The sequence below is a fragment of the Rissa tridactyla genome, chromosome 22, assembly GCF_028500815.1.
Source record: "Rissa tridactyla isolate bRisTri1 chromosome 22, bRisTri1.patW.cur.20221130, whole genome shotgun sequence".
Classification (NCBI taxonomy): Eukaryota; Metazoa; Chordata; class Aves; order Charadriiformes; family Laridae; genus Rissa; species Rissa tridactyla.
In genome coordinates, this window is record NC_071487.1 from 1,302,089 (window position 1) to 1,330,016 (window position 27,928).

Sequence of the window (27,928 nt, forward strand, 5' to 3'; positions counted from 1 at the left end):
ACCTGCAGCCCCCTTGGCCTAAATCTTCTGGCCCCGGCGCTGAAGCGATGATTTGGACGGATGCGTGGAAATGTCAAACTGGGAGAACAGGTCGGCGCGGCGCGCCGCTGGGAGGAGAAGGTGTCTGTGCGCCCCAGGGCTGCTCCCCGCGGGAGGAGCTGGAGCCGCAGGGAGAGCGCGGGGCTTTGCTGGCTGAAGGAGGGTGAAGGCCACGAAACGCAGCTCTGGGCGTCCGCTGCCGCTGTGGAGCGGCCAAGCCCAGCTGTGCTGGAAGCGCTGGTTTTCCCTGAGAGGCAGTAGTAGGGAGAAGTGCAGTTTGAAACCAGGGAACAATTCACAGAGGCTCGCGAAGGCTTCGGCAGCAGGGCCGCTCGGTCCCCGAGCTCAGAACGCCTGGAGCGCGGCTCGGATAACACCCCAGCGCCAGGAGCGGGAGGCAGACGCAGCCCCGTGCTGCTGGGAGCCACTTTGTCCCTGGCGCAGAAGGCGGATGTGGCCGGGAGCCAACGCTTATTGCTTGGCAGCGTAAATAAAACAGCTGCTGCTCAAATGGCCGTGAATGAAACCTCCGCTCCTCCGACCTGCTGAGCAAAGTCGGACTTTGTCCGACCCTCAGGAACAGCTGTAGGTAGAATAAAGGTGAAGGAGCTCCGGGCTCGCTCACCGGGGCGGGGATGATTTCTGCTGGCTCCTTGTCCCACCGCGTCCTGTGCTGTCACTGGCCCCTGGGCTGTGGGTGCAGAGTCCTTGCCTGCCTCCTCTCCCGGCCGAGCTGGGAGCTGCCGGATGGTCGGACTCGATGATCTGAAAGGTCTTTTCCAACTTAAACGATTCTATGATTCCATGCTGCTGCTGCCCACGGTGCTCCTGGCTGGGGGCTCCTCTCCCCACCGCCCCCTGGGCTCGGCAAGCGCTGGAGAGGCGGCACAGGGAGGGGAAAGGGAAAAGGCCCAGCCTGGGGCTGAACATGGCGGAGGCATCAGAAAACAACAGAGAGCTGGGGGGGTTCAGCCTGGAGAAGAGAAGGCTCCGGGGAAACCTTCCAGCCCCTGCCAGTCCCTCAAGGGGCTCCAGGAAAGCTGGGGAGGGACTCTGGAGCAGGGAGGGGAGCCATGGGACGAGGGGGAAGGGTTTTACACTGCAAGAGGGGAGATTGAGGTGAGATATCGGGAAGAAATTCTTTGCTGTGAGGGTGGTGAGCCCCTGGCCCAGGTTGCCCAGAGAAGCTGTGGCTGCCCCATCCCTGGAGGGGTTCAAGGCCAGGTTGGACGGGGCTTGGAGCAACCTGGGCTGGTGGGAGGTGTCCCTGCCCAGGGCAGGGGGGGGCACGGGGTGGGCTTTAAGGTCCCTTCCCACCCGAACCGTTCCGTGATTCTATGAAAACAGGATGGAAATGAAGTCAGTTTATCTGCTTCAGCCACCAGCAGCAGGGCAGCTTGCTTCCTTCCAGTCTTGCCAGTTCTTGCCTGCACTAGCAGCTAGGAAGGGTTCTGACATTGATTTATTTAACGCCGAAATTGAATAATGGATCACACCCAAACCATGCCTCTGTGGTGAGACAGTCGGTTGCACCTTCGGTGCCGGTTTCCTCTGACCGTGCCGAATCCTGTCTCGTTCCTCCCGCCCTTAACAGAGCTGGGCCTTCCCCCCGCCGGCGGCTGGGCCCGGAGCTCGCAGCCCTCGGGGAGAGAAGGGGCAGCGCTTTCCTCCGGTCTTTTTGGCAGTGAGGAAACCCAGCTCTGCAGAGGATGACCAGGTAAAGGCAGAGAACAGCTAAATCTTCGCTGTTTTAAACAGATTTGCACGTCCTTCAGATCTGGAGAAGATCACGTCCTACAGAGCCTGAGCTTTCCCGAGTCCTGCTTTACAAAGATGGAGGAAGATCTGAGCCCCCTCCGGCCGATGAGGGTTTGGGCTCTCGAGCAGGGGCCGCTCTTCTGCTCTTCGCTCTTGTGAAGCGTTAGCTCAAGTGTGGGCTGGGAAAACTTGCAGCTGAAGCACCCAGAACAGGCAAGGGACACGGTGGATTTTATTCAGATTTATTGAAGCAGCTCCAGGCTGAGTAATAGACACACACAACTGCTGTATATAAAAAAAATAAAATAGATGTACAGCACCAGCCAGCTAACCATGTACTGTCACATGTCAAGACACTTCAGGCAACCGCCTCTGGCGCTGCCCGCGTTCCAAGTCACAGCAGACAGCAGCGCGCTCCGCAGCCTGCTGCCAGTTTCTTAGGAGCTTCTAGTAAATGTCGCTTAAACCAAAATACTAAATGAAAGAAGTAAAAAATATTCCTCTGGTTCCCGCTCTGAGATCACACGAATTAGGAGAAAACTTGGAAACCTTTTGCCGTCTCAAGGGACAGCACAAGCTGCCAGCCCAAGGAGGTCCCTCCGTGCTTGTCCCCTCCCTGGTCCGAGCGAGGGGGATTTACGGAAGCGGTTCGAAGCCGGAGCCGCGTTGCCGTCCTGCTGCCGCTCACGAGCTCCGGGCAGGGGCTGGCGTCCAGGACAGCTCACAGACGCTGCTACTGCCCGCGTCTTCTCTCTGGATCCTCGGTGAAGTGAGACACTGGCAAAATGGGCTGTGAAGCCTGTAACGCGGGAGAAAGTATTGTGAGCCCGGCGTGCGGCAAACCCGAGACCGCTCAAACGCTGCTCTCCCGGGCTGACGGCTGCCTATTTCCCTCTACAGCCCGGAATTTTCTATAGGTAGCGTGGGATATTTTATCACAAGTTCACTGGGGTAGTGCGTCTTTTGCAAACAAAAAAACCTGCAGGGATCTGTGATTCACTGGCATCTTTTCTGCCAAGAGCCTTTAGAAAGGTTTAATTCCCGTTGCAAATTTTTGAAAAGTTAATGGCTGCGTAGCAGGAAAGAACTGGCATGAAAGGGACACCAGAGAATAATTAGAAGCCGAGAAACCCTGTGTTTATATGTAGACAGGGTTTGTCTTACAAATGCAATTACCAACCATTCTGGGACTAAATCCCAGCTATAACCTTGTTCTGGCACCAGCTCCCAGCCCTCGCGTCCCACAGGACATCTGGGTGCCACCAGCAGATTCCCCGTGGCACCAGGAGGAGGCGGCTGGGCTAAAAGCAGCCCGTTCCCCCCTGGCACCGTGCCGTCCCCCCCAGCCCCTTCGCACAACCCTCCACTCCACGAGCCTTCTGCGCCGGGGACGACACCCAATCCTCCCCGCGGAGAGCATTCCCCAAAATCCTTGCATAGGCCAGGGCTCAGGGGAAGGGCTTAGGATGCCAGGTTAAGCATCTTGTTATTTATACTAATCTTCTCCCCGCAGCACTTCAGCACCTAGAGAGGCGTTCTCTCTCCCGCAGGGTTTTCGATCCCAAACCACCTGCCTGGAAGCGCGTTTCTGGAGCTGATGTTCGCGGGAGGCTCCAGGACAACTGCAGTCCGGATTCACGGGCGTCAGCCCCTCAAGGTTTAACCCTTGTGCAGCACAAGGTTATACAGAAGAGCTCTGGGCTGATCCCTGACTATTTACCTCCTTTGTCACACCGTGACTCAGGCTGACAGGTACTTCCAGGTGCTGACAAAGGCGGTGGGGATGAGGGAATAAGGCACCGTCGTGACGCTGCTCCAAGTGTCAGATGATGGGTCGTAGCAGTCCAGCGTTTTGCAGCGCTGAGCCCCGCAGTAGCCCCCCACCACGTACAGTCTGTTGCCCGACGTGACAGCACGGCAGCTGATGCGCTTCGCGGTGACGTCCCCGAATTTGGACCACTGGTAGGTGTCACTGTGGAAACGGTAAGCGGAGCTGGCGGAAAACTCCGTGTCCCCCCCGATGACGATGATGTGGCTGCCCACCACGGCGGCGGCCGTGTACCGCCAGGGCTGGGGGCAGCTGACGGGCACCGTCCAGCGGTTCTGGCAGGGATCGAAGCACTGCACCTTAGGCAGCTTCTCCTGGTTGGTGCTGGTGCCGCCGAAAACAAACAGCTTCATCTTGGCTCCCACCACGGCGGCGTTGCTCACGCCTTCTCGGAGAGGGGCCACCAAGGACCATTTGTCCAGCTGCGGGTCGTAGTGTTCGACTTGCTTGAGAGAGACGGAGGGAGAGGCCGGGAAGGCACCGCTCACTGCTGTGTGACCCCCCACCACGTACAGACAGTGGTCCAGCTCAGCGGAGCCGTGGCCAAACCGCGCCACCAGCATGGGAGCGGCTTTTGCCCACTCGTCGTGGAGGGTGTCGTAAACCCAGACGTCTTTGGAAGCGCCGTTCTCGGAGCCTTTGCCGCCGGTGATGTACACTTTGCAGCCGATGGCGCAGGCACTGCACTCTTTACGAGGGCTTGGGATGTCGGCACGAGGAATGATCTCGCGGGTTTTATGATCCAGCATATAAATCTTGTCGCACATGAAGGTCTGGCCCCCCAGCAGCAGCAGGGCCTGGCTGACCTTGCGGGGTCGGGCGCAGCACCCCGTCACCAGGCCATCGTTTTGCAGGATCTTCATTTTGCATCGTACGGCGTCGGCCACGATCTCCTCCCCCAGCTTGTGGCTGGTCACCAGCTTCTCGCAGGCCACTTGCTTCCGCAGGTAGGACTCGGGCAGAAGGGCCAGGCGGACGGAGCGCAGCAGCTCTGGCAGAACTTCATGGCGTCGGGGCAAATCGTACCGGATCCAACCTATAACAGCTTCGTAGACCAGCGTCTCATCCTCGACCTCCAGCTCTTCACTCTCCACCAGCTCCAGCAGCTTGTCTTTGGGCAGGCGGAGGAAGTCCTCGGTCTTGCAGAGCGAGGTGAAGTTGGCCAACGCCATCCTCCAGGAGAGCTCCAGCAGCCGCTCGCAGCAGTGGGCATCCGACAGCAGCAGCATGTTCAAGCAGTTCCCAGGGTAGAGATTCTTCTCCAGAAAGTCGGCCGAAGCATCCCGGATGTCCTGAAACTGCAGCATGTCCCCGGCCTCCAGCAAGGACTCCGCGTTCTCCTCGTTAATCAGCACCCGGGCGGAGTACGCGTAGTCCAGCAGCAGCTCCAGCACCTCGGGGTGCAGGGAGTCGTGGAAGTTGACTTCGGCGTCTCTGCTCTCTTTCAGGCCCCCGCTGAACATCGCCTCGAAGTAGCGGCTGCAGGAGGCCAGGACGGCCCGGTGGCAGTGGAAGGCCTGGTTGCCCGCCCGCAGCACCACGTCGGTGAAGAGGTGCCGCTTGCGGAGCAGGTTGAGGTGGGTGAGGAGGCTGTCGGCGTGGCCCGGTTTGTGGAAGAGGTGGATGTTCATGGAGCCGGAGCTCGAGCGGGATTTCCGGTTCTCGTGGCTGCTGACGGACATGGTGGTGAAGCTGCTCTGCAAGGGGAAAACCGGAGGGTCAGCGGGGAAAGCGGGAAGGCCAAACAGCCGTTCTTGGATTGCCCCAGCGACGTGAACCCTGCCAGCACGGCCAGGGGTGCGTGACACCCCGCCCCGCCAACGGAGCCACCAGCACCGGCGGGGGTGCTGCTGGGGCCGTCCCGGAGGGCGGCAGGAGGAGCACGACGGTGGGAGCACGGAGCCCGGCCGGTAAGCGGAGCTCGGAGCGGACGTCCCGCAGCGGCGGGGCTCGCCCAGCGCAGACCCGGGGCACCGCGCGGTCCCGCCCCGAACGCCGGTGCGTGGCACGGCCCCGCGGGGCACCGGGGAAGGGAGGGGGGGGGAGATGTGCGGTCCCGGTGCTGCCCGCCCCGCCCGCGGTCCCGCACCCCCGCACCTGGCCGCGCCCCGCCGCGTGGCCGCCCCGCCGCCGGCCCCGCCCCCGCCCCGCCGCCACAGCCAATCAGCGGCCGCAGCGCGCTCCGCTCGCGCTTTGTGAATGGGAGCCGGGGGCCGGGCGTGCGCATGCGCCGCCCATTAACCCCTGCGCGCCCGGCGCCGCCGTGGCGCCACCCGGCCCTAAACGGGCCGTAAAAGCCGCGGTCGGGGCTGTGAGCTGGAGCCAGCGGCTCAGCCCTAACGGCCCTGCCGACAAAGGCAGGGCACGGCCGGAACAAACCGTCCCCGCTCAGCAAACGTGTTCCTGCGTGGGGCAAAGCCGGAGCTGGGCTGGGCCGGGCCGGGGGCCGCAGCAGAAAAAAGGTGAAGAACCCCACGGGTTTTGGGGAAATCGGGTCTGTGTGTGCAAGGTCTTGTGCGCAAAAAGCATGAGTGCTGCCCTGGGCGGTCAGCAGCAGCCACCACAGGTGTTTAAATATTCTGTGTCAGTGGGAACCAAAACCGCTCTACAGAAAATACGAATTTCAGAAGTTTCTGAATTACCAGGTTTTGCTCTTATCGTTGCACGTTTCAGTTCATCCTGCGCTTCGCCGGCTGCAATTTGAAATCTGTCAGAAGGAGCAGCAGCGGATGAAGTAAACGTGCTTAGGCCAGTTTACTGTGTCCTTTCTCTACACAAAAATCAGAAGTGTGGTTTAGTTTCACTAATTTGGCACCAGAGGTGCATGTAGTTGGATTATTTTTTTTTTTTTAGGGAGGTTAAGAATATAAAGAGAGAGAATCTGATTTCTTATTAAAAAACACTAAATTTCAGCAGGGGCCTCTGCAGCCGGTGCCAGGACGGGGCAGAGCTACAGCAGCAGGATGCGGGTGCTCTGCCTGCTCGGACACAAGACCTGCAGCGTGACTAAAGAAAAAAACCAGAATCTCTTCCAGATAACGCCTGCCTGCACTCCGAGTTGTACCAAAACCTATAAATCTGACCCCAAATTCTGAGCACAGCCAGGAAGGCATCCTCTGTGTCACTTGGTGGGGTGAAGGTCCAAATAAACAGCAAGGACGGGGCGCAAGATAAAGAGTATCGCTCTGCTCTTTGAACGTGGGCAGGAGATAGTTTCACGTGTCCGTGCCAAAAACAACAACAAAAAAAAAGAGCTCAAATCTCCTGGAAATGGGGTCCCTGCCGTACTGCATTGCAGAGAGCACCAGCACCGCGCAGACTAAGCAGAACTGTTTTCAAAAGATGCACTTCCATGACAATTGGTCAGGTGCTCTGAATTATTTCGGGAGAAGGACGGCTGGTAACAGATGGGGAGCTGCAGCCAACGCAGCAAAACGTTTTCTGTCGCCTAGGCACTCTGGAGCTTTCTAGAACCAGATAAAGAACATTTGCCCAGTTATCGGAAGCAACAATCACTCAAGGCCACCTTTGAAGCATTCGTCTTGTTTATTATTGGCACCGCCTAGAAATAGAACTGTAAAACTCATCTTGGCATTGCTTTGATTGGTGCTTTGAAAGGTAATTAATAAATTTGCTGCTGGTTTTTTTTTTTTTTTTAAAAAAAACCATTCCGTTGGCTGCTGCCAGAGCCTGGTGGAAGAGCTCCACCCGGTGGCAGTCTGTAAAGGCACAGCTGGAGCCTCAGCGCCTCTTCTGGTTTAACTGGAGTCTCAACTTCCAGTATTTCTCCTTAAATGAGTGATACAGAGTAGAAGAAAGCTTCGCAAGGCACTGCTTACAGCTGCTGCTTCTTTCTAAAGAAACACAACCATGGCAAACAAAATAACCCAACAACCTCCTTCAGCTGCTTGCTCCTGTTCGCGCTTGGGGCATCTGCTCTGGGCTCAAACACCAAAACATCTGACGGAGAAAATTCCATGATTCCTGGGTCAGCGGAGGCACAAAGCGCTGAGCCTGGAGCTGGAATTTGCAGGATCCATCCCTTAGAAGTTTTGCGCGACAGAACCATGGCCGTTCCTCTGCCCTAACGCTGGTTTTGTGCACTTTTAAGTGACAGCGAAGACCGGAGGGTTGCATTTGTCTTTTGGGACATAGGAAGGAAGGATGGAAGTGACTTTTTTCCCCTTCTATTTTGCCAATCCTAGGAGATTTCTTGACTTTCAGAGGATTCACCTGAAATATTTCTCTGATGAAGAGTGATAAAAATTGTTAACCGCAAACAATCCTCTCTGTAATAGACATCTTGAGTACAGTCCCAATTACAGGATGTGTGGAACCACAATCATCGACATCAGAAAGTTAAAATACACCCTGCCACACTAAAGGCATTTTTACCATGTAAAAAATGGGCTCCTGAAGCTTAATTATGGTTTACACAGCTTCAGAATTTCCTCCTCTAGATGCTTGGTAGATACCAATCAGGGAAGATACGGTCCCCAGGAGACCTACTAGCCATGGAGGAAAGCGTCCAGCCCAAAGGAAGCCCGGAGGCAGCCAGTGGATTGCGTTGGAGAGATCTGCCATGTCTGTGAGGATGCTCAAAACTTCAGCCTTCACTTGGGCTTTTGTTTCCTTTTGACTCAGAGGCGAAGATGTACTGCTGGAAGCAAGTGTAATATTATTGATGGCCCATAATTCAATAATAATTGGCAATAACTCACAAATGAGAACAGATACGTTTGGGTTAAAATAGCTGTATAGCCAAGGAGGGAAATCATACCCCTTGTGCTGCCTCAGCTTTCTTCTTAACTGGAACAAGATTCTCAGGGATCTGAAAAGAACAGAGTTATTTCTCCTATAGCACTGGAGGTTTTTTTCTCTAGCATTAACCACATCTGTGAGGAAGAACACCCTTCTACAGCTGAGAGGGGCTTAATTTTAGCCTGATTACAGGGAACACGGTTCATTCCCTGTCCTGCCTGCGGCCCCCCAGCCAGCCTTACCGCAGGATGCCCAGGAGCAGGGAGAAGGCCCAGAGCCCCATGCTCAGAGTCCACCACTTCTGAGAGCTGACGCGGAGGACGCCGGCGTCAGCCGCCCAGGCGATGTGCTCGCAGGGGTAGTAGAGCTGGTTGGCCAGGTTGCAGAGCACCGACAGCCCCCGCACCAGGCCGTCCTCGTCCTGCAGGGAGCACGGGGGACACACCTTGGTGCCTGCGGCGTGGCCGGGGAGCCTGTTGTTGCACCCCGTGCCCCGCGCTCACCTTGGGGCCCAGCCCATAGCTGCAGCTGTAGCTGAGCATGGCGAAGTCGTCGAAGAGGCGCAGGGCCGTGCGGCAGGCGTTCAGCTGGGCCGACACGGCCAGGAGGCTCCCGGGCAGCCCTGACGGCGGGGCCTGCGGCCCGGCCAGCGCCCCGCCCGCCAGCTGACAGCCATAGCAGAGCGCACGGACCTGCGGAGGCACAGCCCGATGAGGGCACGTCCGCACGGGGCCGGGCAAGGCCCCGCCGGGCCGCCCCCGCCACTCACCACCCGGTCGCGGCCGCGGTAGGTCTCCAGCGCGGCGACCAGGCCGCTGAGCGCGCCCGCCGCCATAGCAACGCTTCCGGGGTGTGACGTCACGGCGCGCCTGGCGCTGGCGCGGGGCACGCCGGGAAGGTGGTGGAGCCGTCGCCATGGCGACGTGGCCTAGCGGCTGCTGAAGCCTATGCGAAGCCTCCCGCCTGCTCGGCCATGACGGCCAGCGCGGTGCCGGCCATCCCGGCCCCTGCCATCCCGGCCCCCCTCACGGGCGTTCCCTTCCTGAAGGCGTCCCACATTCAGCTGGGGGATGAGCGCTGGGCGCCGGGAAGCGCTCGTCAGCCATTTTCTCACACCCAGTTCCCCCCCTTCTGGGGGGTTCACCGGCCACCGCCGGCCCCACCACCCTGCAGCGGGCGGGTGCTGAGCCCGAGGGGCGGCGGCGGCAGCGGGGGAACCTGCTCGGAAACTCGCATGGCGTTTCCAGAGAGGCCCCTGCAGCCAGTGGCCCCGTTTGTTCCCCCAGAGTCATATATCCGCATGCACACAGATCCCCGCATCCGCGTCCTCACCTCGGAGACGAGGGAGAGCTTCCCCTGTCCCCGCCTCCCCCTCCAGAGACCCCCCCTGCCCACGGCCAAGAAATGGAAGGATAACATTCCTTGTGGAGACAGGGAGAAAATAAGGCTCCCTCCTTCCATCTACACCGTCTCGTACCCAGCGCGCGAGACCCAGCCTGCGGCCAGGCCATGGCAGTCGCACGGGGGTGAGCTGCGTGACAGACCCGTCTGTCCCCAGCAGACCTTCCCCACCGTCCTCGGCGCTGCGCAGGCACCAGGGTTCGGTGGCTCGGCTCAGAGCCGTGCCGCGACCAATTACAGCTGTTAGAACTATCTGGGTATTTTGCTTTTTATAGCTGAGTAAACCTCATGCTCATAAAACAGGTTAATAGCGCTAACTAGAGCCACTCGCCAGCCCAGCTTTTGCTGCGCAGCCTCTCCAGCTGACTTCTTCAATTACCGCATCCTCAGATGCTGCAGTTTTTGCACCAGAGTTGCGTCGCTTCTGGTGCCACCGCACCCACGTTCTGCAGTGTTGCAGCTCACCTTACTGCAATCTGGCGTTAATTGCTTTGCCATTTCATTGCACAACGTGGATTCAGGAGTACTAAAATGCCAAAAGAGCAGCTGCCTGGAGATTTCAGCTCAGTAATATTTTCTTACAAGGGTAAATAGAGCATATTTAGAAATAACACCATTCATTTCCCCCTCTGGCTGTTTGGCAGGATGTGTTCCCACTATTAAAGGGGATGGACAGTCCTATTACGACACCTCTTATCAAGCACAGTTTAAGGGTGAACGGCGTCCACCTGCAAAGCCAAGTGAAAAGGTAACAGCATGGTTTTGGGGGGGACCAGGACACGGTTAAAGGGCAGCACATTCCCATGTTGAATTCTGGCCTGAAAGGGGTGGGATCTGCAAGTGAAAACCAGATGGATGGAAGGAGAGGGGAAACAAAGGGATTATGCTTTAAGTGGCTGTTCCGTAGCTCTCTTGGCTTCCCTTCAGCACGTGTCTCGTATTAAATTTGGGGATCCCAGAAGCAGTGGATCTTTGAGCGAGCAGAAACACGCCTACAGTGCCCCAGAGAAGAGGACACACAGGTATCAACAGGAGAACCAGACGGACATCCCCAGGAACGGCTCTTTCCGATGAACATTGCTCGTTAAGCAGCTCATATCTGGTGTCTTGCAGAGCTTACGACAAGGAACGTGCTGCCTCCCAGATCCACCACACGAACCTGCAGCTGGGGGATGGTCGCACCAGATTCTCCACCTCGACATCAGAGCTCTTCCCGGTGCACAATCTAGGTAGGGTAAGTCTGTGACACACAGGCAGCGTGTGCAGACCACTACTGAGGTTTATGACAAGCTGAATGGTAGGTTTTATCACTTGGTTTTAGTGATATAAAGACATAATGCATTCATATAATATGTATATAATTTTATATTTTTAATGTTTTATATTTTTTATGTATTCAGCATCAGTGTTGTCACTGTGAGGCTCTGTTTCATCCTCCCTCCCCTTCCCTGGCAGGTTAAATAGCTGTGTTCGTTCCTGTGCTCTATTGCATGAGGAGAAGCTGCTGTAGCTATAAATTGTTCAGAGACTGGAGTGCTCTGACATCCTTCACTCTCGCTTTTCCCAGAGCCTGTAACTATAGTCCGTCCAAACAAATACGCTTCATCCATCCCCAGAGGTGATGAAGACCCTGAGAGAAATCAAGCGTTGGCAAGAACTACTACTACGCAGCTCTCCTACGCAGAGGTCTGGTCCCAGCTTTGCTGTGCGGGTGTTTCTCTGGTAGAGACCCTCTCTTCTTTTATGTACACTACTCTGGCACCTAATGGCGATGCTGCCGTCCCTTCTCCCCTCCCCGTTCTGGGCTCTGCAGGGTGTAATGTGCAACTGGGCGCCTTTCCCAGTTACAGCCCATTTCTGTTAAAGCAGCTCTTGTGTTCTCCAGACTGACAGGTGGAACCTTGCACCGAAGCCTGACCTGCTGAAGCATCGAAGCAAAATCTGCTTGGGAGATGAGCATTCAGCCTCCCGTTTCTTCAGCACAACGCAGCAGGTGGACTATCAGCCGCCCCGCCAGAGCCAGAGGGTGATGGCAGACAGCAGGAGCCACCGTGAGAGCCACGTCCCCTTCAACTACCATGGTAAGGCCACGTTGCTCAGACTTGTGGTGCCAGAGGAAGCCTGCTGAGGTTCTCCTAGCTCTGTGCAAGGGACAGCAACGCCTGGTGCTCTGGGAAAGGAGGCAGCCCAGACACCTCGGGCTGGAGATGGCAGGAAAGCACTGGTGCAGCGTCAGTGCCTGTAGTAAAATGAGACCACTACCCCGGAACCAGGCAGGACAGCTGTGCTCAGCCCCATGTCTGCTGCTGCTGGTTCTCACAGCGCCTGCTGATCTCGGCACTTTCACTTCCCCAAACGACATCTCACTTATCAGCCATCTCAATGCCTGTGCCAGACATAGGCACTCACTGCCATCGTACAGCAATGTTTAGCATGTTCAGGTGACGTGAGTGATTTCTGGGATATGAACCAGTGGCTTGATCTTTCTCCCTTGCTACGTTTCTTTTTAGAAGTTGTTTTGCATTTGCATTTGGGAGGAAGGAGAGGATTTTGATCAAAAGCTGGGCTTATGCAACCTCGGAAAGGGATGCGGTTAGAGCTGGTCATGGAAGGCATTAAGAAAATCCTCCTCTGACGTTGCCTCCTGTTTCCAATGGCCAGTGCTCTGCAGCTGAGAGAGGTCCCTCCATGCCATGTATCTGTTTTTAAGACATTTGTTTTACTAAATGTGGAACAGATCACAGTTGAATTGACCTTTTCCTTGGCCCCAAACTTGTGGAGCAGCTCCATAACTAGCATATGGAGTGATATTCCTATAAATTCCATGTGAATTTCTTCATTTACCTCCTCACCCTGAGAATTGTTTTCTGTCTGGGCAAAGGTTTTCAGCAAAGTGCTGACGGCAAAGCCTGTCTTTTCCTCTCATTAATGGAAACGCATGCAGATCTGTGACTGCAACTCAAACTGCAAAGCTTTTCTGATGTTGCCTCCTAATTTACTGGCTTGAATTTTCTTTTTATTTCAATTCCATCCGTCAGCAGATGAAAGTTCTGTCACAACCACACAGGCCATGCTGGTCCCACACAGACAGCAGAAACGACGACTCTCCGAAGACAAGTTACAGCAGGTACAGCCTTAATAGGCTTGGATTTAGCACGGGGCGGCGTGTGGAAGCGGGATTATACCAAGCGAAGCTGTAGCCTCCCCGGTAACATCATCAGATTTGGTGTGTGCTCTTGAGCCACTTGAGATGGGACAGCCATGCATCAAATCCCGTCTGCCTCCAGTCTGAAGTAAATGCTCTGTGGGGAGCAGAGTTGTAGCTGAGAAAAATCTTTGAAGGGGGCGGAAGGACAGGCAACAAAGTCCCTAAGTTGGAGGGAGGGGGAAGGTGAATCCGGTCCCCCCCAGAGGATCAGAGGAGGAAAACTGGCATGGCTAGAGGCGTCCAGCCAGGGTAAACGTCTCTCTGCACCACCAGCAGAGAAGACTGTGCATCTGCCAGAGAGAGGGCGCAGGCAGGCACAGACTGCAGCTGCCCAGCGGGGTGACCCCTCAGGTAGCAACACGGGGCGCAGATGTAGGGGCTGCCAGGTTCCACCTGCCTCTTCCCCGGCCCCATGTCCATCTGCTGAAAGCTATTCTCTCTCCTCAGATCAAGAGCTCACACCTGGAGCTACCCTGGAGGGCACAGGACCTCTACAGGACTGAGCAGAAAGATGAGTTCACGCCCAAGTCCAGAAGCCCAGCAGAAATCCAAAAGGCAAACTCCCAAGTGAGCTGCGTGCCCCTGGGGACCCTGAAAGGATACTGTCCCCAGAGGAAGGTGCTCTTTGCACCATGATCTTCTCCCTTCTTCAGCGACCACACAGAACTTGCTGCACTGTGGACTGCGTACACATCGTGTTACCTGTCCTGATGCCCTGCTCTTGGCCTGTCTGTGTGTTATTACAGGGAACGTTTATTTCACAAGTTGAAAGAGGACACAAGAAGGTGTTGTGACAGCAAGAATAAACATGGGGAGATTAGCCCAAAGACACGGGTGACAGATCTCCCTGGATTGCGAGACCCACTGAGTGCCTCTAGGCAAGCGCGGGGGCAGGAGGAAGCAGGTGGGGTAGGGGGAAGCTCAGAGAAAGGGCAAGAGATCAGAAGCAAAGTGAGAGGCGCTGTCAGGGCTGGGGGGGGGGCTGGAATATTCCCTTATTATCTGTTTGTGTTTTGGTGTCAAGGCCTGAAACCAAAGGTCAGTGAACAGTCGGGCGGAGAGGCAGCCCTCCCCAGCTTATGATGAGTGGGCTGTTTTCCTAGAGGCGAGCTGGGTATTTTTGTTGAGTTGGTAACTCACGTGGGTTTCCTGAATGCTGAGCTTGCACTCACTCTGTTTGGGATACAGGTAATTTAAAGAGGGTAATTTAAAGTGTCGGCCAGTCAGCCCCTTCCCTGGGGAGGCCGAGTGAGCAGGGTCAGCTGCTGCCTTCTCACAGCTGCCGCTTCACAAGCTCTTCTCAGCCTTTTGATGCAGATGGGCTTGATTCACGCGTGCTGTGAGCCAGCACTGAAGCATTTGAGCACGGGCTACTAAATCATTTCCAGTCGCTGCAGTTTGTGTGGGAGCAGTGGCTGTGACCACAATTCCCCTGTGCTTTCCTCTTGGGATTTGACTCTACATCCCTTGGGAAAAGGACAGTCTTTGCTCCACGTGTACTTCAGAGAAGCCGCGTACTCAAGTCTTGCAAATGCACACAGGCACCTCACATCAGTATTTTACACCGGTACATTGCAAACACCTTGATTCAAACACCTAGATCGCATCATTTGGTGTAGTAACAGGGACTTGCATCTGCTCCCAGTCTGCCCCATTAATTTTATGTGACCCTGAGGTGGCATCGCCACCTGTGCTCCCGCAGAAACAGCCACGGTTCACCGGGAATAAATGGTGAACATCACCCGTCTGGTGGAACCAGCTGGGAGGACCCTGTGGTTATTCGCTTTCTTTTTCATGTGGATTTTGATACAACTTGAGACACAGAAAGTAAAACTGGCTTTTGGGGTAAGGGTCTTTGCTTTCTAAACTCCTCTCCCACCCCTTCCAGCAATGCCCCAGGAATGGTTGATCCAGGAAGGCCAAACAGCCTTTCTTTGATTCCCCCAGCGACGTGAACCCTGCCAGCGCGGCTGGTGGTGCGTGACACCCCACCCTGCCAACGGAGCCACCAGCACGTACCAGTTGCACGTCGCCAGTGTCTGTGACTCAGAGATAAGATGAAACCACGTTATTTCTTGACGGGTTTAAGAAGACTTCACTCGCCTCCGCGGCCCCCATCCTCGGCATAGCATCAGCTTCACGCACATGAGGTTAACGCTAAAGCGTCACTGCAAAACAGGGGCTTGGTCCAGCCCTGGAGAAGATTAGGCCTGCAGGGCTGGGCTAGTTTGGGGCAGGGATAAATTAGGGGATCTTGGTGTAGCCTTTGCTCTTTCCTCCCTTCTCTGGAAGGCTGCAGAGCTGCTTGTCGCACTCGCCTCAGCCCAGGCGGGCACCAGCCTCCTGGAGCTGCCGGATAAGCGGTGCCAGCAGCGATGCAGCCCCCGGGGCGCCTGCGGAGCTTGGCGGTGGAGCTGGAGGACGGGCGAGTGTGGGGCGCCTACGGCAGCGGGGAGCTGCTGCACGGCCGGGTGCAGCTGGAGCTACGCGGCGCGCTGCGGCTGCGGGCGCTGGAAGTGTGCGCTCGCGGACGCGCTGCCGTGCACTGGCTGGAGAGCCGCAGCGTGGGGCTCAACACCATCTACCGTGACTACACAGCCTACCAGACCTTCCTGTACCGCCGCTGCCAGCTCATCCCCGGTAAGGCTGGGGCACGGGAGGAGTTCTCTGCTCCAGGGCGTTGGGTCGGGACCCCCTCGGGCTGCAGGCATCCCCTCTGGGAGGACCTCCGCCCTGGGGGGTGCTTACCGACCCGAGCAGCGTTCTCCCTCTGGGACACCTCGCCGTTGCCGAGGGTTTCTCTGCTGCCGGTTTCTAGGAGGCAGCCTGCAAACTCGGGGCTGGTGAGCACGAAAGGGTTGTGGCTTTTGTTCTGTTTGCGCAGGGAAGTGCAAATAGAAGTGTCTGTTCACAAGTGTGGAAAGAGCACTTAGTATTTCAGTAAATATTTGTTTTCAGTTTCCTGATGCTGGCACCGCATGCCTGGCTGGCACGTTGCTTAGATCTGCTGCAAGAGGACAGGCCGCTTGAATTCTTTGTGTGGCTGGGATGAAATGATCCAGAGCCGAGGGATATGGAACATCTCAGCTGTCCATCCGCTCGTTAACTCTGTCTTTTCTTATGAAAGCCCACGTCTCTTATCCTCCCCTCCAACGACAGCGTTATAGTCATGGCTCTGTGGCTTTTTCTCCCCCTTTGCCTGCTCCTGGTGGCCTTGTTATTGCCTGTGACACCGTGCTATGTGCTGCCCAGCCCCAGAGGTGGCCGCAGGACTTTGCTCACGCTGAGGGCATTTAATTGTGTCAGTGGCCAAGTGCGACCTAGAAAGTCGTGCCAGCCCTAGCTGGCAAACGTAGAGGTTGCAGGAGGGAACTGGCGTGATGGAACGGGGACGTGAGCTGCCTTCCTGGAGGTGTTCTTGTCTCTGGACTGCACGGGGGGTCATATTCGCTATTTCTGGATGACTGTACCTTGCCATCTGCTCCCAACACCTGCGTTACTCTGGAGTTTCTGTCTTTTGGCAGTGGCTCTCCCGTGCTGCGCCTAAGGATGGCCCCTCTGCTGCTGCAACTGTGCTAAGTGTCCCGATTACAATTAAGGATATGGGAGAAGCCCTTGCCCTGAACTCCAGCGGAGAAGGTCCCGAGCACTTGGTCACTGCAGTGTTTGGATGGTGGCCGCGTTAGCTGTAAGGTCACAGGGTGAGTTTTATTCCCCGTTATCCCTGCAGTGAATGTCTGTAGGGAAGCCACAAGCTGCTGCGAGCGTGTTTGGATTTTGCTGCTGGGATTGTGTACGATAGAGGCCCCCGGAGCCATCGGGAGGAGGGCGCTCGGCCAGGGCTGGAGGAATTGAACGTTCTGCTCAGCCTCGCCAGCGCCCTGCGCTCCCGTAGCTCGGAGCGGATGGTTTCTGGCCCTCGTCTGCCACACGGGGAGAGTTGAACTGGGCTCCCTGGGGAGCACGGAGCCTCGCCAGGACTCGTGGGGTGGGATTTTATTGTCTCTGTCCATACGCGGATTCCTTTTCTGCTTTGTGAGAGGGACACAGGCACGTGATCACAGGAGCGTTTTAAGGGGGCGAAGGCTGTGGGCTGCAGAGAAGAGCTGTTCTGCCGCCAAAACTGCTTCTTTTGGACCCCGCTGGGTCCTGCTCTGTCCTGCTGTCCCCAACAGCAGCGTGAGGACCTTCCTGATGTCGGCTAGCGAGAGGCTGCTGAAAACGTGCCATCATCGGAAGGTCCCTGCGACTGCTCCCTTCTTGTTGCTTCTGGCTGAGATCAACCGTGTCTTCGGTGTTTAAAAAATGCAGGTTTTTGTCATGGTAACAAGGCAGCGCAGAGGAGGGAAGCCAGGCAGAGATAAGAGCCCTCCCTTCTGCTCTCCCCTGAGCCCTGAGTTTATCTGCAGTTTCCTGGCAGGGTGGTGAGCGCTGGCACCAGGGGGCTGTGCTGTGAGACAAGAGAAAGGGTGTAAAAGGGATGTTCAGGCGGAGTGGCATGGCCATTAAATGTGTATTGTGTAATCATCTTAGGGAGCAGGGAGTGAGGAAAAGACAGGGGTTAATGGGCAAAGGCAAGACAAGGAAAGCCCTGCACGCCGCTGCATGAGGTGATGCGAGAGAGCCCTAGGAAACACAATCCTTTCTGTCCGAAGGCTCACGGCGCTTCCCAGAGGTGTACGTCCTGCCCCGGTGGGAGGCAAACCTCTAGAAGCCATTTTATTTTCACGGAGACATCCAGAGAGTTGTGGCACATGGGCTAAGAGCACGTCATGGCTCTTGTTCTGTTGCGGGGTGGCCCTCGCTCAGTGCCTTAATCCTCGTATGCGCGCAACACTCGCAAATCTGGCAGGGACGGAGCTGATTCCTCAAGCCGGGAGCGTGCGCTTCTGCAAGGCTCCGCATTGTCCTGTCTTGTCTCCCTATAGGTTCAGGGTAGAGCTGCTGACTCGCCTTTTTATCTGCTGCGATCCCCTCTCTCTGGCTTTCCAGGGACCCTTGTGTGGCTCCAGGGTCAGCGGGGAGAAGCCACCGGGTCCCAGCAGTGGGTCGGGGAAGGAGAAGACCCTTCAGAGCCGGGCAGGGTGTCAGCTCCTGGTGGGACCGGCGTAAGCCTGGCCAGACTCTAGGTGGGGCTGAAGAGTTGGAGATCTTGCACCGAGCCTGGCCTGGGTTTTACTTGGGTTTGGGCACCCAGGAGCATTCCTGAATGGAAAGTCCTTGGCCGCGGTCCCACGGCCCCTGCACCCGGAGATCCCGGGAGAGGGGAGAGACCCTCTCCCGGCGCTGGGGCCCCAAAGTGCTCAGAGAGGGGCTTCCCGCCCCACGAGGAGGTGGCTGTGTCCATCTCGTGCAGCTGACAGGAGGGAGGTTTGCAGAGATCCCCATCCCGTGGGCGAAGGCTGAGTCACAGGCTGAGGGCTGTGTGCCGACAGGCGGGAGGAGGGAGATGCCAAGCGCAGGATGGAGCTGCCTCAACCCGGCCGAGGCTCCAGCCCCTCTGAGAGCACCACGGCCTCTCATGTCACCCTGCATCGCAGCGGGGACAACAGGCACCTTCCCAGTGCCGGTGTCACCCGTTAACTCATGCTGTGACGTGCCTTCCTTCCTTCTTTCCCTCTCCCGTTGTTGTTGGGCTCTCTTTAATAGCGTTCGCTATGATTCATGTTTGCTTGTGGCAGCAAATGGTGGTGCGCATAAAATAAAACACGGTCCCCTTCCCTTGCCGGGAGGGAGACAGACAATTCCAGTTAGCCTTTGGAGACAGCTAAAGCTTTGCGAGGCTTCAGCCCAGCTCATTTTCGATGGCTGAGATCAGCCCAATTCAGCACAGCAGGTCCTGCCCAGCATGGCTGCGAGCAACTCGAAAATCCTTAAAACTCTGGCGGCCAAATGCTGAGTAACATTTTTAATGCCTGTTTTGTCTTATCCCCAGCCCATGCCCGGGGTGGAAAGCTCTGGTGCTCTGCAAACGTGACAACCGTGATTAAAGTGGAAGTTTCTAAAGCTGCATTAACCCTTGAGGGAGGGCGCAGACCCCCTTCTCTTCTCTTTTACATCATCTCGGGGCTCTGCTAATGGTGATGACCGCGCTGAGAACCACCAGTTCCTGGTTTTTATGCTTTTACCCTGGCTGAACACCGGCAGGCGGGGTAAAAGTCCCCACGCCGTGCCTGCCCACGCAGGTGTAATTTGTCGCTGGGTTTTAGAGCGGCACCACACAAACCCCAGTACGAGCTGGTAGAAAACCAGCGCTCGCATGGTTAAAAAGCGCTGGGAAAGATGTATTGCTCACTCTGTAATTGCACAAGCTGAACGCGAGCCAGTTCTTGATTTCTTAGAAATAAGTGAAGCGATGTCCCAGACCAGTTTTCCCTTCGCCGCCAGTTGGCCCGGCCATGCCGTGCGAGGAGCCCAGATCCAGTTGCAGCCTGTTCCAACCCCTGGGAACGGCTCTTGGGAAAGGAAGGACGTGGATCCGCATGCGGCACGGCCCTCGGCTCTCGCCTGCGGGAACTGGAACGTCCGAGGGAGAATTCCCCCCGGCACAGCCGCTGGGACCCGGGGAACACGGATTCTGGATGGTGCTGAGTGAAGGACGTAGATGGGATGGGAGATGGAGGGGGGTTTTGGGGGGCACCGAGCAGCACCGCAGCAGAGAGGGGGTTATCCACGGCTCTCGCACACGTCTCCCCGGCGTGGTCCATGCAGGGCCGCTGCTGCTGGGCCCCGTCAACCATCCTGCTGCCGGACACGTCCCCGTGGGGGGCCGCGGTCCAGACCCCAACCTCGGGACGCCTCGGGGCGGCCGGAGGAGCCGGGGACCGGGGCTGCGATGGGAACCGACACCTCCCCGGAGCCGGGAAGAGCCGGGGGAGGGGGGGGGCCGGCCCGCACATGCTCGCTGCCTTGTTTTGCAGGGCCCGGCGGGGCCGCCCCGTCCCGTCCCGTCCCGCCCCACCGGGGCCGCCCCCGGGCGCGCCGGGCACTTAAAGCGCGGCGGGCGGCGGCGGGGCCGGGCTGCGCCGGGGACCGGGCTCGCTCGCCATGATCTTCGATCGCCTCAAACGCTTCTCGATCGTGCTGGAGGGTACGGAGAGGGACGGCCCGGCCGCCTTCAGCCCCGGGCAGGCGGTGTCGGGCCGGGTGGTGCTGGAGCTGGCGGCGGCGGCGCGGCTGGGAGCCCTGAGGCTGCGGGCGATGGGCGCCGCCCGCGTTCACTGGACCGAGTCCCGCAGCGCCGGCTCCAGCACCGCCTACACGCAGAGCTACAGCGACCAGGTGGAGTTTCTCAGCCACCGCGACACGCTGCTGGCACCCCCAGGTACGGCGCCCGCCCCCGGGTACGGCACCCCCCGGGGCGCCCCGAGGCGCCGGTCGGCTCCGAGGGCGGGGGTGTGGGTGCACCGAGACCCCAGGGGCTGAGATACCGGGGGGGCGTGGGGCAGCCTGGGGCACCCCAGCTACTGGGTGCGCGACACCCCAAACAGCTGAAATCCGGGTGCGTGGGACACCCTGGGACACCCCAGCTGCTGGGTGCTCCAGACACCCCATCCAGCTGAAATCTGGGTGCCTGACACCCCATCCAGCTGAAATCTGGGTGCCTGGGACACCCTGGCTGCTGGGCGCATGGTGCCCCAAGCAGCTGCATTGGGGGTGCATGGGGTGCCTTAGGGTCCGGGCACGCTGGGGACTGGGTGCATGTCCCCCCCAGACACCTCAAATGCTGAGTGCACGCCGGGGTCCTGGGGTGCGTGGCCAGACCCCGCTGCTCTGCAGGGCACCCCGGTGAGGGACTGGCCCCACGCAAGGCTCCCCCTTTGCTGCGGGTGCCGCTTGGCAGGGAAGCAGCGTCGGAAAACTCCTGCGGAGGTTCAGGAGCTTGCTTTGAGCAGGGGGCTGGGACGAGGTGGTCCCCAGAGGTCCCTTCCCACCCCAGGTGCTGTGTGCGAGGGAGGCAGGATGGGGGTGCAAACCCTGGGGGGCATGGGGGCGCTTGGCCGGCCATGTCCTGCCTTGGCGGGGCATCTCCGGGCTCTCATGCCCGAGCCGTAGTGCAGGGTGGCTGCAGGATGAAGCAGAGCCCACGCGCGGAAGCTGCCCAGCTCCCCGAGGAGGTGTCCCTGGGTCGTGCGTGCCTGGAGACACGTGGAGAGCAAACAGTGCCCGGCACCCACAGGACATGCCCGGCTCTCATGTCACAGCTGTTCTAGTGCTGCTGCAGTTTAACCCTGCCAGAAATAATTCCTGTGCCATCGTGCTGCTCTTTCGCTGCGTACTGTACATCTCTGCCACGGATTTGCCCAGGGAGGAAGTTCTGCAGGAGAGAGATAATCGTCTCAAATCTGTTTTGCCCACAGACAATGGTGAGGTCACCGTCCTGCAGGCAGGAAGGCACGAGTTCCCCTTCACCTTCCAGCTCCCCGAGTAAGTTGACATTTTGTTGTTGCCTGCATAAAGAGGGAGAAGAGCCGCTTGGTGCGTGATACAGGTGCTGGGAGAGGGGACAGGGCGCCTCGAAAATGAGGGTTTTTTTCAGCAAAGCCCTTCTAAATACCCGTTGTTTATACGCAGGACCCTGGCTACCTCCTTCGAGGGGAAGCACGGCAGCGTGCGCTACTGGGTGAAAGCCAAACTGCACAGACCCTGGTCGACAGTGAAGAAGGTGAAGAAGGAGTTCACTGTGATTGAACCCATCGACATCAACACGCCTGCGCTGCTGGTGAGCCCCCCCTGCTCCGCCCCGGGGCAGCGGCACCTGAAACGTCCATGGGAAGCCCACGGGGAAGGTGTCTGTCTCCCCTCCGGCATTACAATGCAGGCCTGATTTCCAGAGGGAATATTTGCCCCCTGTAACTTGTGCCCCCCAGCGTTTCGTGGGCTGGGCAGGGGTCCTCTGTGTCTCTTACTTTTTGGAAACTTCAATGCGTTGCGACAGCATCTTGCATCAGATACCTAAGAAGTTGCTGATGCTCCCCAGCAGGTTCTCGGTGCCAGGGAGGTGCTTGTTTGGGAGTTTCATCCTTTCTTATTAAATAGCTTAAATGTTTCCCTTTCTCCAGGCTCCCCAGGCCGGTGCTAAGGAGAAGCTTGCTCGTGCCTGGTACTGCAATCGTGGCCAGGTTTCCGTGACTGCCAAGATTGACCGAAAAGGCTACACCCCAGGTAAGATGATGCGCTGGTGTCCGTGAGCCTCTGCGGGCCCTGGGGTAGACCCCAGCGGGAGGGGATTTGGGGTCGCTGTGAGCTGGGCTCTTGACTTCTGGCACGAAATCAGTCAGAGAGCTTTAGTGCGTGCACCTGATGTGGGCGGCCTCGTCGGAACACGCTCCCGCTGGACTAAACCTTGTGCCTGCGGTGCTGGGTAGCACGACCAACCCTCGGTGATCCTACGCAGCCGTTCCTTGAGGCAGGACCGGGCTCCGTCTCCCCTCTTCCAACATGTGCGTCTGTTTTGGTAGGTGAGGTCATCCCTATCTTTGCTGAGATCGACAACTGCACAAGCCGAGCGGTGGTGCCCAAGGCGGCCATCATCCAGACTCAGACCTTCATCGCTCGGGGCACCAAGAAGCAGAAGAAGTCAGTGGTGACCAGCATTGTTGGTGACTCCATTGCAGCGGGGAAGCGGGAAGTGTGGCACGGGCGGGCGCTGAAGATCCCGCCGGTGGGTCCATCCATCCTCCAGTGCCGCATCATCCAGGTGGAATACTCCCTGAAGGTGAGGGGCCTCGCGGGGAGGTGGCTCAGCTCCATGTTGAGTGTCCCCCTTCTCCCCAGAGCTGTGCTCATTGTGTCTGATTTTGGCTGGGGCAGAGATTTTGGGGCTGGTGATTTGTACGGGGTCTTGGGTTCTCCCCGTTGCCCCATTGCGTGCTCTCCCCATTGCCCTCTTGCCCCGTTGCATGCTCTCCCTGTTACCCCTCATGCGCAGCGGGAGGGCTCGTGCAGGAGCGTTTCCATCTCCCTTTGCGTCCCGCCGCAAGAATTCCCTCCTGGCCAGCTCGAGCCAGTGCCCTGGGGACATATCTGCCCCTCTGGCCTGGGAAAACGCCAACAGCTAAGCTTCCCTCCTGCCTCCCCTCTCTGAAGGTTTGTGTGGACATTCCTGGGACGTCCAAGCTGCTCCTTGAACTGCCACTTGTCATCGGAACGATCCCGCTGCACCCGTTCGGGAGCCGCACGTCCAGCGTCAGCAGCCAGTACAGCGTCAACCTGGACTGGCTGAGCACCATCCCGGAGCAGCCGGAGGGTGAGCATCCCCCTCTCCCGGGACCTGTCAGGGTGCTCCAAACCCCCCCGGTCCATCCCGCTCCGACAGCGAGGGTCAGAGCAAGTTCTCAACCTTGTCTCTTGCTCCAGGACCAACTTTTGCTTTTTTGCTTAATTTTTTCTGGTTGTGGTGCTGCATCTTCTGGGTTCCCTCCCTGGGGACTGGGAGGGTTTGGGAAATACTGGATTTTAAGCCCTTTTGCCTGCACGTCTCCCATCAGTGGAGAGTGTTTGCTATTCCCTGATGCCTCCCTTCTCTCTCCAGCTCCCCCTGAATACTCGGCGGTGGTGTCCAGCCCGGAGGCCGAGCAGAGCCTGGCTCCACCGTGCCGCAGTGAACTCGGCGGCATCCTAGAAGGTCCATTCTTCGCCTACATCCAGGAGTTTCGCTTCCGACCACCTCCGCTCTATTCAGAGGTAACAAATCCCCCCAGGCTGGGATGTCTGGTGGAGATGGCTGGGATGTGCCCACTGCTGAGGTTTTTGACCCTAAACTTGGCTTTGCAGATTGATCCAAACCCCCCTTCAGACAACATCCGTCCGCGCTGCATGACCTGTTGAGAGAAGCGCATCGGATGCGGTTGACAGCATGGCGATCCTTTGGGATGAACGCTTGCACCCTCACAGCACTTCGGTCTGGAAAAATGGGTCCGCGGCGGCCGTGAGACCAGAGCTCCCGCCGCGCCAAGACCCCGGCTCCGCTCACTGCCCCCGGCTGCTCTCGTCGTGACTGTCCCACGGACCGGCACCGAGCGTGGTGTCCTGGGCTCGTGCGTGGGAGGAGAACACGTGAGACCCTGCGGTGCGGAGCAGCTCCTTGTGTGGTTGGGCAGGACGCGGAGGGTTAATAACTGCCCCAGGATTTTGGGGTACAAAGGGGGGGTATTTGCTCTCCCCTTGCCTGCAGGGGCTGGGCTCTGGCAACTCCTGTCACAGAAAACAGGAGCTTGGAGGTGTCTCTCAGGATTACTAGAGAATATTCTAGCCTTGCTCGGGGTTGGAGTCCCATGGTGATGCAGGTGCGGCCGTTCTCCTGCAGTAGCTCACCAGGACTGCAGTTCCCTAAGGAAGGGAAGGGCCTTTTCCTGGTCAGATGAAGCAGAGACTTCGTCCGCTGCTGATAAGCTTTGCCGCGAGCCTGGTGATGCCTGCAGGGGGAATGGCCTGAGCTGGTCTGCCGGAGCTGTAAAGGCTTCCGTGGGCTGTTGCCGGGGCAGAGGACTTGGGGGACAAATCTGTGATCTGCGGCAGCATTTTAGTGCCGTTTCTCAAGAACAGGAAAGCTGGTTCCTGTACGCCAGCACCAAACCTGCGCGGTGGGCTGGTGCCTCCCCCGTGACGGGGCTGAAAACCGACCCCCAAAGCGCGATACCACCACGGGGGTGTCGGAGCTGGGGCTGCGGCGTCTCCCTGGTGGCCAAGGAGATGGGAAGGAAGCCCGGTGCGAGGCTGGTGTCAGGCACGCGCGCTGATGGGAGATGTGGAGTTGAAATGGGTCCTTTGGGGCCAGGAGTCCTGCTGAGGATGGGCTCGATCCTGTGCCCGCAGAGGGGGGGTGGCCCCGGCGCGGTGGGAACACACACAACCCGCGCTCGGCGGTGGGGAGGTGGAGAGCCGGGTGCCGCGGCCGGGACCGTTGGAGCGTGCGTGCCGGCGGCTGACCCCGCTCGGCTCCGGCGCCGCCCGAGCGGAGTTTGGGTGCTGAGGACCTTTGCATTCCCTCACTGAGACAATCCTGCCCGCGGGGCTGCTCGTGCCCCGCGCACAACCAAAGCCAAGAGTGCCTTAGCCTCCGCGCTGGGCCGCGCTCTGCACGCCGGGGATTGCTCAGATGACTTTTTTTTTTTCTTTTTGTATCTGTGAACACTTTTGTAATGACCACTCTTTGTCTCCGATTATCCTTTTTGTACGACTTCTTGTTGGGGAATTTTTCTCTGAAATAAATTCTTTAAACCCAGATGTTGCCTGGATGTTTTTTCCATTGCGCTCTTTCTGCTTCCCGTTGCCCGGAGCCGTGCAGCTCACGTGGCTGTCGGGATGTCGGAGCTGCAGCGCTCCCTCCCCTTCCTTCGTCGCCCCCTTGGCACCCAGCTCCACCCTGTGCCCAGTCTGCACCACTGGGATTAACTGGGTCGCGGCAGGGGTTGGGGAGGGGATTGGAGCCCCCCTGCCCTGCCCGGGTGTCGGGGTCCCCCGGTGAGCACAGAGTGATGCTCTGCACCGTGCCTCCGGCTCCTCCACCTCTGTGCGGGTTTGGCCCTTTTCCCGTCACCACCTTAGCAGGGCTGCGAACGATCCCGTTGTCTTTTTCCACGCTCGCTTCCTTGCTGGGGATTTGGGGTTTTTGGTGGCATTTCTGCGCTCCACATCTCTGCTAAGCACAGCAAATCTGGGCACGTGCAAACAGGGCTTGAGTCAGGGCCTTAGTTATGTCTTCCGCAGACCGGGCTGTTTAAAAATATTGCCACTGGAATGTGTTTTTTTTCCCCCCCTCGCTTTTGGGTGTGTTTTTTTTCTGTTGTTTGCTGAGCCGCTCAGGGCCGCGGCTGCCCTGGGGCACGTGCTGCCATGGTGGGGCGGGCGCTCGGCCACAGCCCGGCCGGATAACCCGGCCCCGCGGCTGCCGGTGAGAGCCCGGTTCTCCTGCAACCTTTATTCAAATCCGATTTTTATTTGGCATCCACCAAGGAGTCTTCCTCGGAAGAGGATTAACCCGCCTCACAAAGCGTTTGTTTGCGTCCCCGGTCGGGGAGATGCACTCCCAGAGCTGCCGCTGGCGGTCGCGGCGGCCGGTGCTGCGTTGGGGGCGTTTTGGTGACATCAAAGGGCGCAAACAGCGGTGCTGCAGCCCCCCTGGTTAAAGAAGCCTCCGAAGAAAACCCTGTGATCGGCCCCCCCGGAGCCGGTGTGCAGCCAGCCCCCACCACACCACGGCACGGCACAAGGGCTCCATTCTGTGCTGGCAAACGCCGAGCGGCAGAGATGGCCGGGGGGTGTCGGTCAGACCCCGATCACCTGCCCCGGCCGCACAAGGGGATGCTTATTCCCAGGGCCGGAGGGGGAGCGGAGCCGCCAAGCAGCTCATCCATCCCGCTGCGTCGTTCTGGGAAAGCACGTCATGCCGTGACGGTGACGGCCGGGGGACAGGCCATGCCGGGCCAGGGAACCCAACACCGGTGGGCACCGCTCCCGGCCCCCACGTGGGAGGGATCTTTCCAGCAGAAATTCTTGCGAATGCCTCCAGGTTTTTCTTGTAAAGCCGGACAGTAGCACAGCAAGGCAGCCGGGGGGGCACGGCCGCTCTTGGGTCTCTTGCCAGCTCCTGAATCCTGGAGGGGCTAAAAATACCCCGTCTGGATATTCGGAGCCTGGGGGGAGGCGCGGACCCCCCCCCCCCCGACAGTGCTTTCACAACCGCTGGCAGTGCCGCCGGTGCTCCCTCCAACCTTCTGCTGTTTATCTTCCCAGGCTCCAAAGTCCTTGTGGAACGGCCCCGACTGTTCTGCTCATTGGCACACGGGGGGGTCGAGGCATTGGGGGGGGCTGCCCGGGGGGCTGCTGGGCCCGGGCGGCCCCGTGCCATGTGCGGCGTTGCCGGCGGGGCCGCGGCACAGAGACCCGCTGCCGGGCAGGGGTTGCGTTATGCAATTACAGTGCCGGCCGTATTTATAGCTCTTGGCCCTGCGCGTCGGAAAATGCTTCCCAGACCACCCGGCAAAACCTGCTCCTTGCGAGGGGCATGGAAACGCCACCCCCCCACCCACCCCCGGCTCTGCCCTGCTCTCTTTTCCTTTTTGCCCTTCAGCCCCCAAAGCGTGGGACCCCTCTGCTTCAGGCACGGGGGTGTTGGGACCCCCCCCCCCCCAGCGCAGCTCAGGGCTCCTCAGGGTGTTGGGACCCCCCCAGTGCAGCTCAGGGCTCCTCAAGATGCTGGACCCCCCCTGCTGCAGCTCAGGGCTCTGTAGGGTGTTGGGACCCCCCCCACTGCAGCTCAGGGCCCCGCCGCCCCTTTCTGCAGCACACGGGGGGGCTTCTCCTCCCCCCGGACCCCCCATCCCTGGAGGATGCTGGGTCCCAGCCTGGCGGCCATGGCCTTTGCTTGAGGCTGTTGTCCTCCGCGTTGGGTCAGCGGCGGGGGCCAGCGCGGCCATGCCGCGGGGAGGGTGACACGCGAAGCTCGCGGCCGTCCCGGCGCTGGCAGGGACAGAATGTGCCGGGGATCAGCTGCGCGGCTGCTGCCTGCCGGCCCGGGCGCCCGTCCAGCGCCCGCAGCGAGCGCCGCCTCCCCCGTCCCAGCTGGGCTCAGCCCCGCGGGGGTGGCAGCTCGCCCCAAAAACACCCACTGTGGGGGCAGCGGGGGCCGGTTGTTTGTGGGGTGGGCGGGCGGTGATGGTAAATGTGGGGTTTGCCCGAAGGGGGATGCCCCGCGCTGTCCCCGCGCTGGGGATGGGGTCGATCCACTGCCCAAATTCAGCATCTTTGCAGCGGGTCCGGAGCCGGGCTCACACCCTGGGGAGCAGCGAGTCGGCACCGGTGGGTGCTCGGGGGCACGGAGACCGGCTCGTCCCCAAACTGTGCCAGCGAGCACCTCGGGGTCACGCACGTGGTCCCCGGCAGCACCGGGCCCTGCTTTGGTTTTGCTCCAGCCTCTGGTGCTTCCTGGT

The 27,928-nt window shown here is 58.8% G+C and overlaps 4 protein-coding genes across 7 annotated transcripts; 2 read left to right on the forward strand and 2 right to left on the reverse strand.

The window, feature by feature from the left end:
- Positions 1–2,023: 2,023 nt before the first annotated feature.
- On the reverse strand, positions 2,024–7,004 carry LOC128900507 (ectoderm-neural cortex protein 1-like). Its single transcript, XM_054181715.1, has 3 exons — positions 6,268–7,004; positions 3,518–5,322; positions 2,024–2,596 (listed from the first exon to the last, which is right to left on the reverse strand). The coding sequence occupies exon 2, from the start codon at positions 5,305–5,307 to the stop codon at positions 3,538–3,540; it is 1,770 nt and encodes a 589-aa protein (XP_054037690.1). The 5' UTR covers positions 5,308–5,322; positions 6,268–7,004; the 3' UTR covers positions 2,024–2,596; positions 3,518–3,537.
- A 144-nt stretch (positions 7,005–7,148) lies between these two features.
- Positions 7,149–9,251, reverse strand: PEX11G (peroxisomal biogenesis factor 11 gamma). 2 transcript variants are annotated; one of them, XM_054181723.1, is made up of 5 exons: positions 9,156–9,251; positions 8,890–9,078; positions 8,629–8,807; positions 8,406–8,456; positions 7,149–8,285 (listed from the first exon to the last, which is right to left on the reverse strand). In XM_054181723.1, the coding sequence occupies exons 1-5, from the start codon at positions 9,219–9,221 to the stop codon at positions 8,057–8,059; spliced, it is 714 nt and encodes a 237-aa protein (XP_054037698.1). In that variant the 5' UTR covers positions 9,222–9,251; the 3' UTR covers positions 7,149–8,056. The 2 variants fall into 2 exon arrangements, with proteins under 2 accessions (XP_054037698.1, XP_054037697.1); XM_054181722.1 differs by having other exon boundaries at positions 7,149–8,456.
- A 108-nt stretch (positions 9,252–9,359) lies between these two features.
- Positions 9,360–13,899, forward strand: TEX45 (testis expressed 45). Its single transcript, XM_054181718.1, has 8 exons — positions 9,360–9,912; positions 10,432–10,535; positions 10,715–10,809; positions 10,901–11,016; positions 11,355–11,473; positions 11,673–11,868; positions 12,826–12,914; positions 13,443–13,899. Exons 1-8 carry the CDS (start codon positions 9,360–9,362, stop codon positions 13,629–13,631), a joined length of 1,461 nt encoding a protein of 486 aa, XP_054037693.1. The 3' UTR covers positions 13,632–13,899.
- Positions 13,900–15,121: 1,222 nt separating this feature from the next.
- On the forward strand, positions 15,122–25,221 carry ARRDC2 (arrestin domain containing 2). Of its 3 annotated transcripts, XM_054181721.1 has the most exons (9): positions 15,496–15,635; positions 16,520–16,696; positions 21,356–21,422; positions 21,570–21,717; positions 22,058–22,160; positions 22,457–22,713; positions 23,085–23,244; positions 23,530–23,681; positions 23,772–25,221. In XM_054181721.1, the coding sequence occupies exons 2-9, from the start codon at positions 16,666–16,668 to the stop codon at positions 23,823–23,825; spliced, it is 972 nt and encodes a 323-aa protein (XP_054037696.1). In that variant the 5' UTR covers positions 15,496–15,635; positions 16,520–16,665; the 3' UTR covers positions 23,826–25,221. The 3 variants fall into 3 exon arrangements, with proteins under 3 accessions (XP_054037695.1, XP_054037696.1, XP_054037694.1); XM_054181720.1 differs by lacking the exon at positions 16,520–16,696 and having other exon boundaries at positions 15,122–15,635; XM_054181719.1 differs by lacking the exons at positions 15,496–15,635; positions 16,520–16,696 and adding an exon at positions 20,000–20,319.
- Positions 25,222–27,928: the final 2,707 nt, after the last annotated feature.

Excerpts from the sequence above, each read along its gene's own strand:
- LOC128900507 (XM_054181715.1), bottom strand. The coding sequence starts at position 5,307 with ATGTCCGTCAGCAGCCACGAGAACCGGAAATCCCGCTCGAGCTCCGGC.
- PEX11G (XM_054181722.1), bottom strand. The coding sequence starts at position 9,221 with ATGGCGGCGGGCGCGCTCAGCGGCCTGGTCGCCGCGCTGGAGACCTAC. Across the intron at positions 9,079-9,155 it reads ACCGCGGCCGCGACCGGGTG|GTCCGTGCGCTCTGCTATGG; the intron begins GTGAGTGGCGGG and ends GTGCCTCCGCAG. Across the intron at positions 8,457-8,628 it reads CTGCTCCTGGGCATCCTGCG|ATCCCTGAGAATCTTGTTCC; the intron begins GTAAGGCTGGCT and ends TGTTCTTTTCAG.
- TEX45 (XM_054181718.1), top strand. The coding sequence starts at position 9,360 with ATGACGGCCAGCGCGGTGCCGGCCATCCCGGCCCCTGCCATCCCGGCC. Across the intron at positions 10,536-10,714 it reads CTGCAAAGCCAAGTGAAAAG|CACGTGTCTCGTATTAAATT; the intron begins GTAACAGCATGG and ends GCTTCCCTTCAG. Across the intron at positions 11,869-12,825 it reads CGTCCCCTTCAACTACCATG|CAGATGAAAGTTCTGTCACA; the intron begins GTAAGGCCACGT and ends TCCATCCGTCAG.
- ARRDC2 (XM_054181719.1), top strand. The coding sequence starts at position 20,043 with ATGATCTTCGATCGCCTCAAACGCTTCTCGATCGTGCTGGAGGGTACG. Across the intron at positions 20,320-21,355 it reads CACGCTGCTGGCACCCCCAG|ACAATGGTGAGGTCACCGTC; the intron begins GTACGGCGCCCG and ends TTTTGCCCACAG. Across the intron at positions 21,718-22,057 it reads TCAACACGCCTGCGCTGCTG|GCTCCCCAGGCCGGTGCTAA; the intron begins GTGAGCCCCCCC and ends CCCTTTCTCCAG.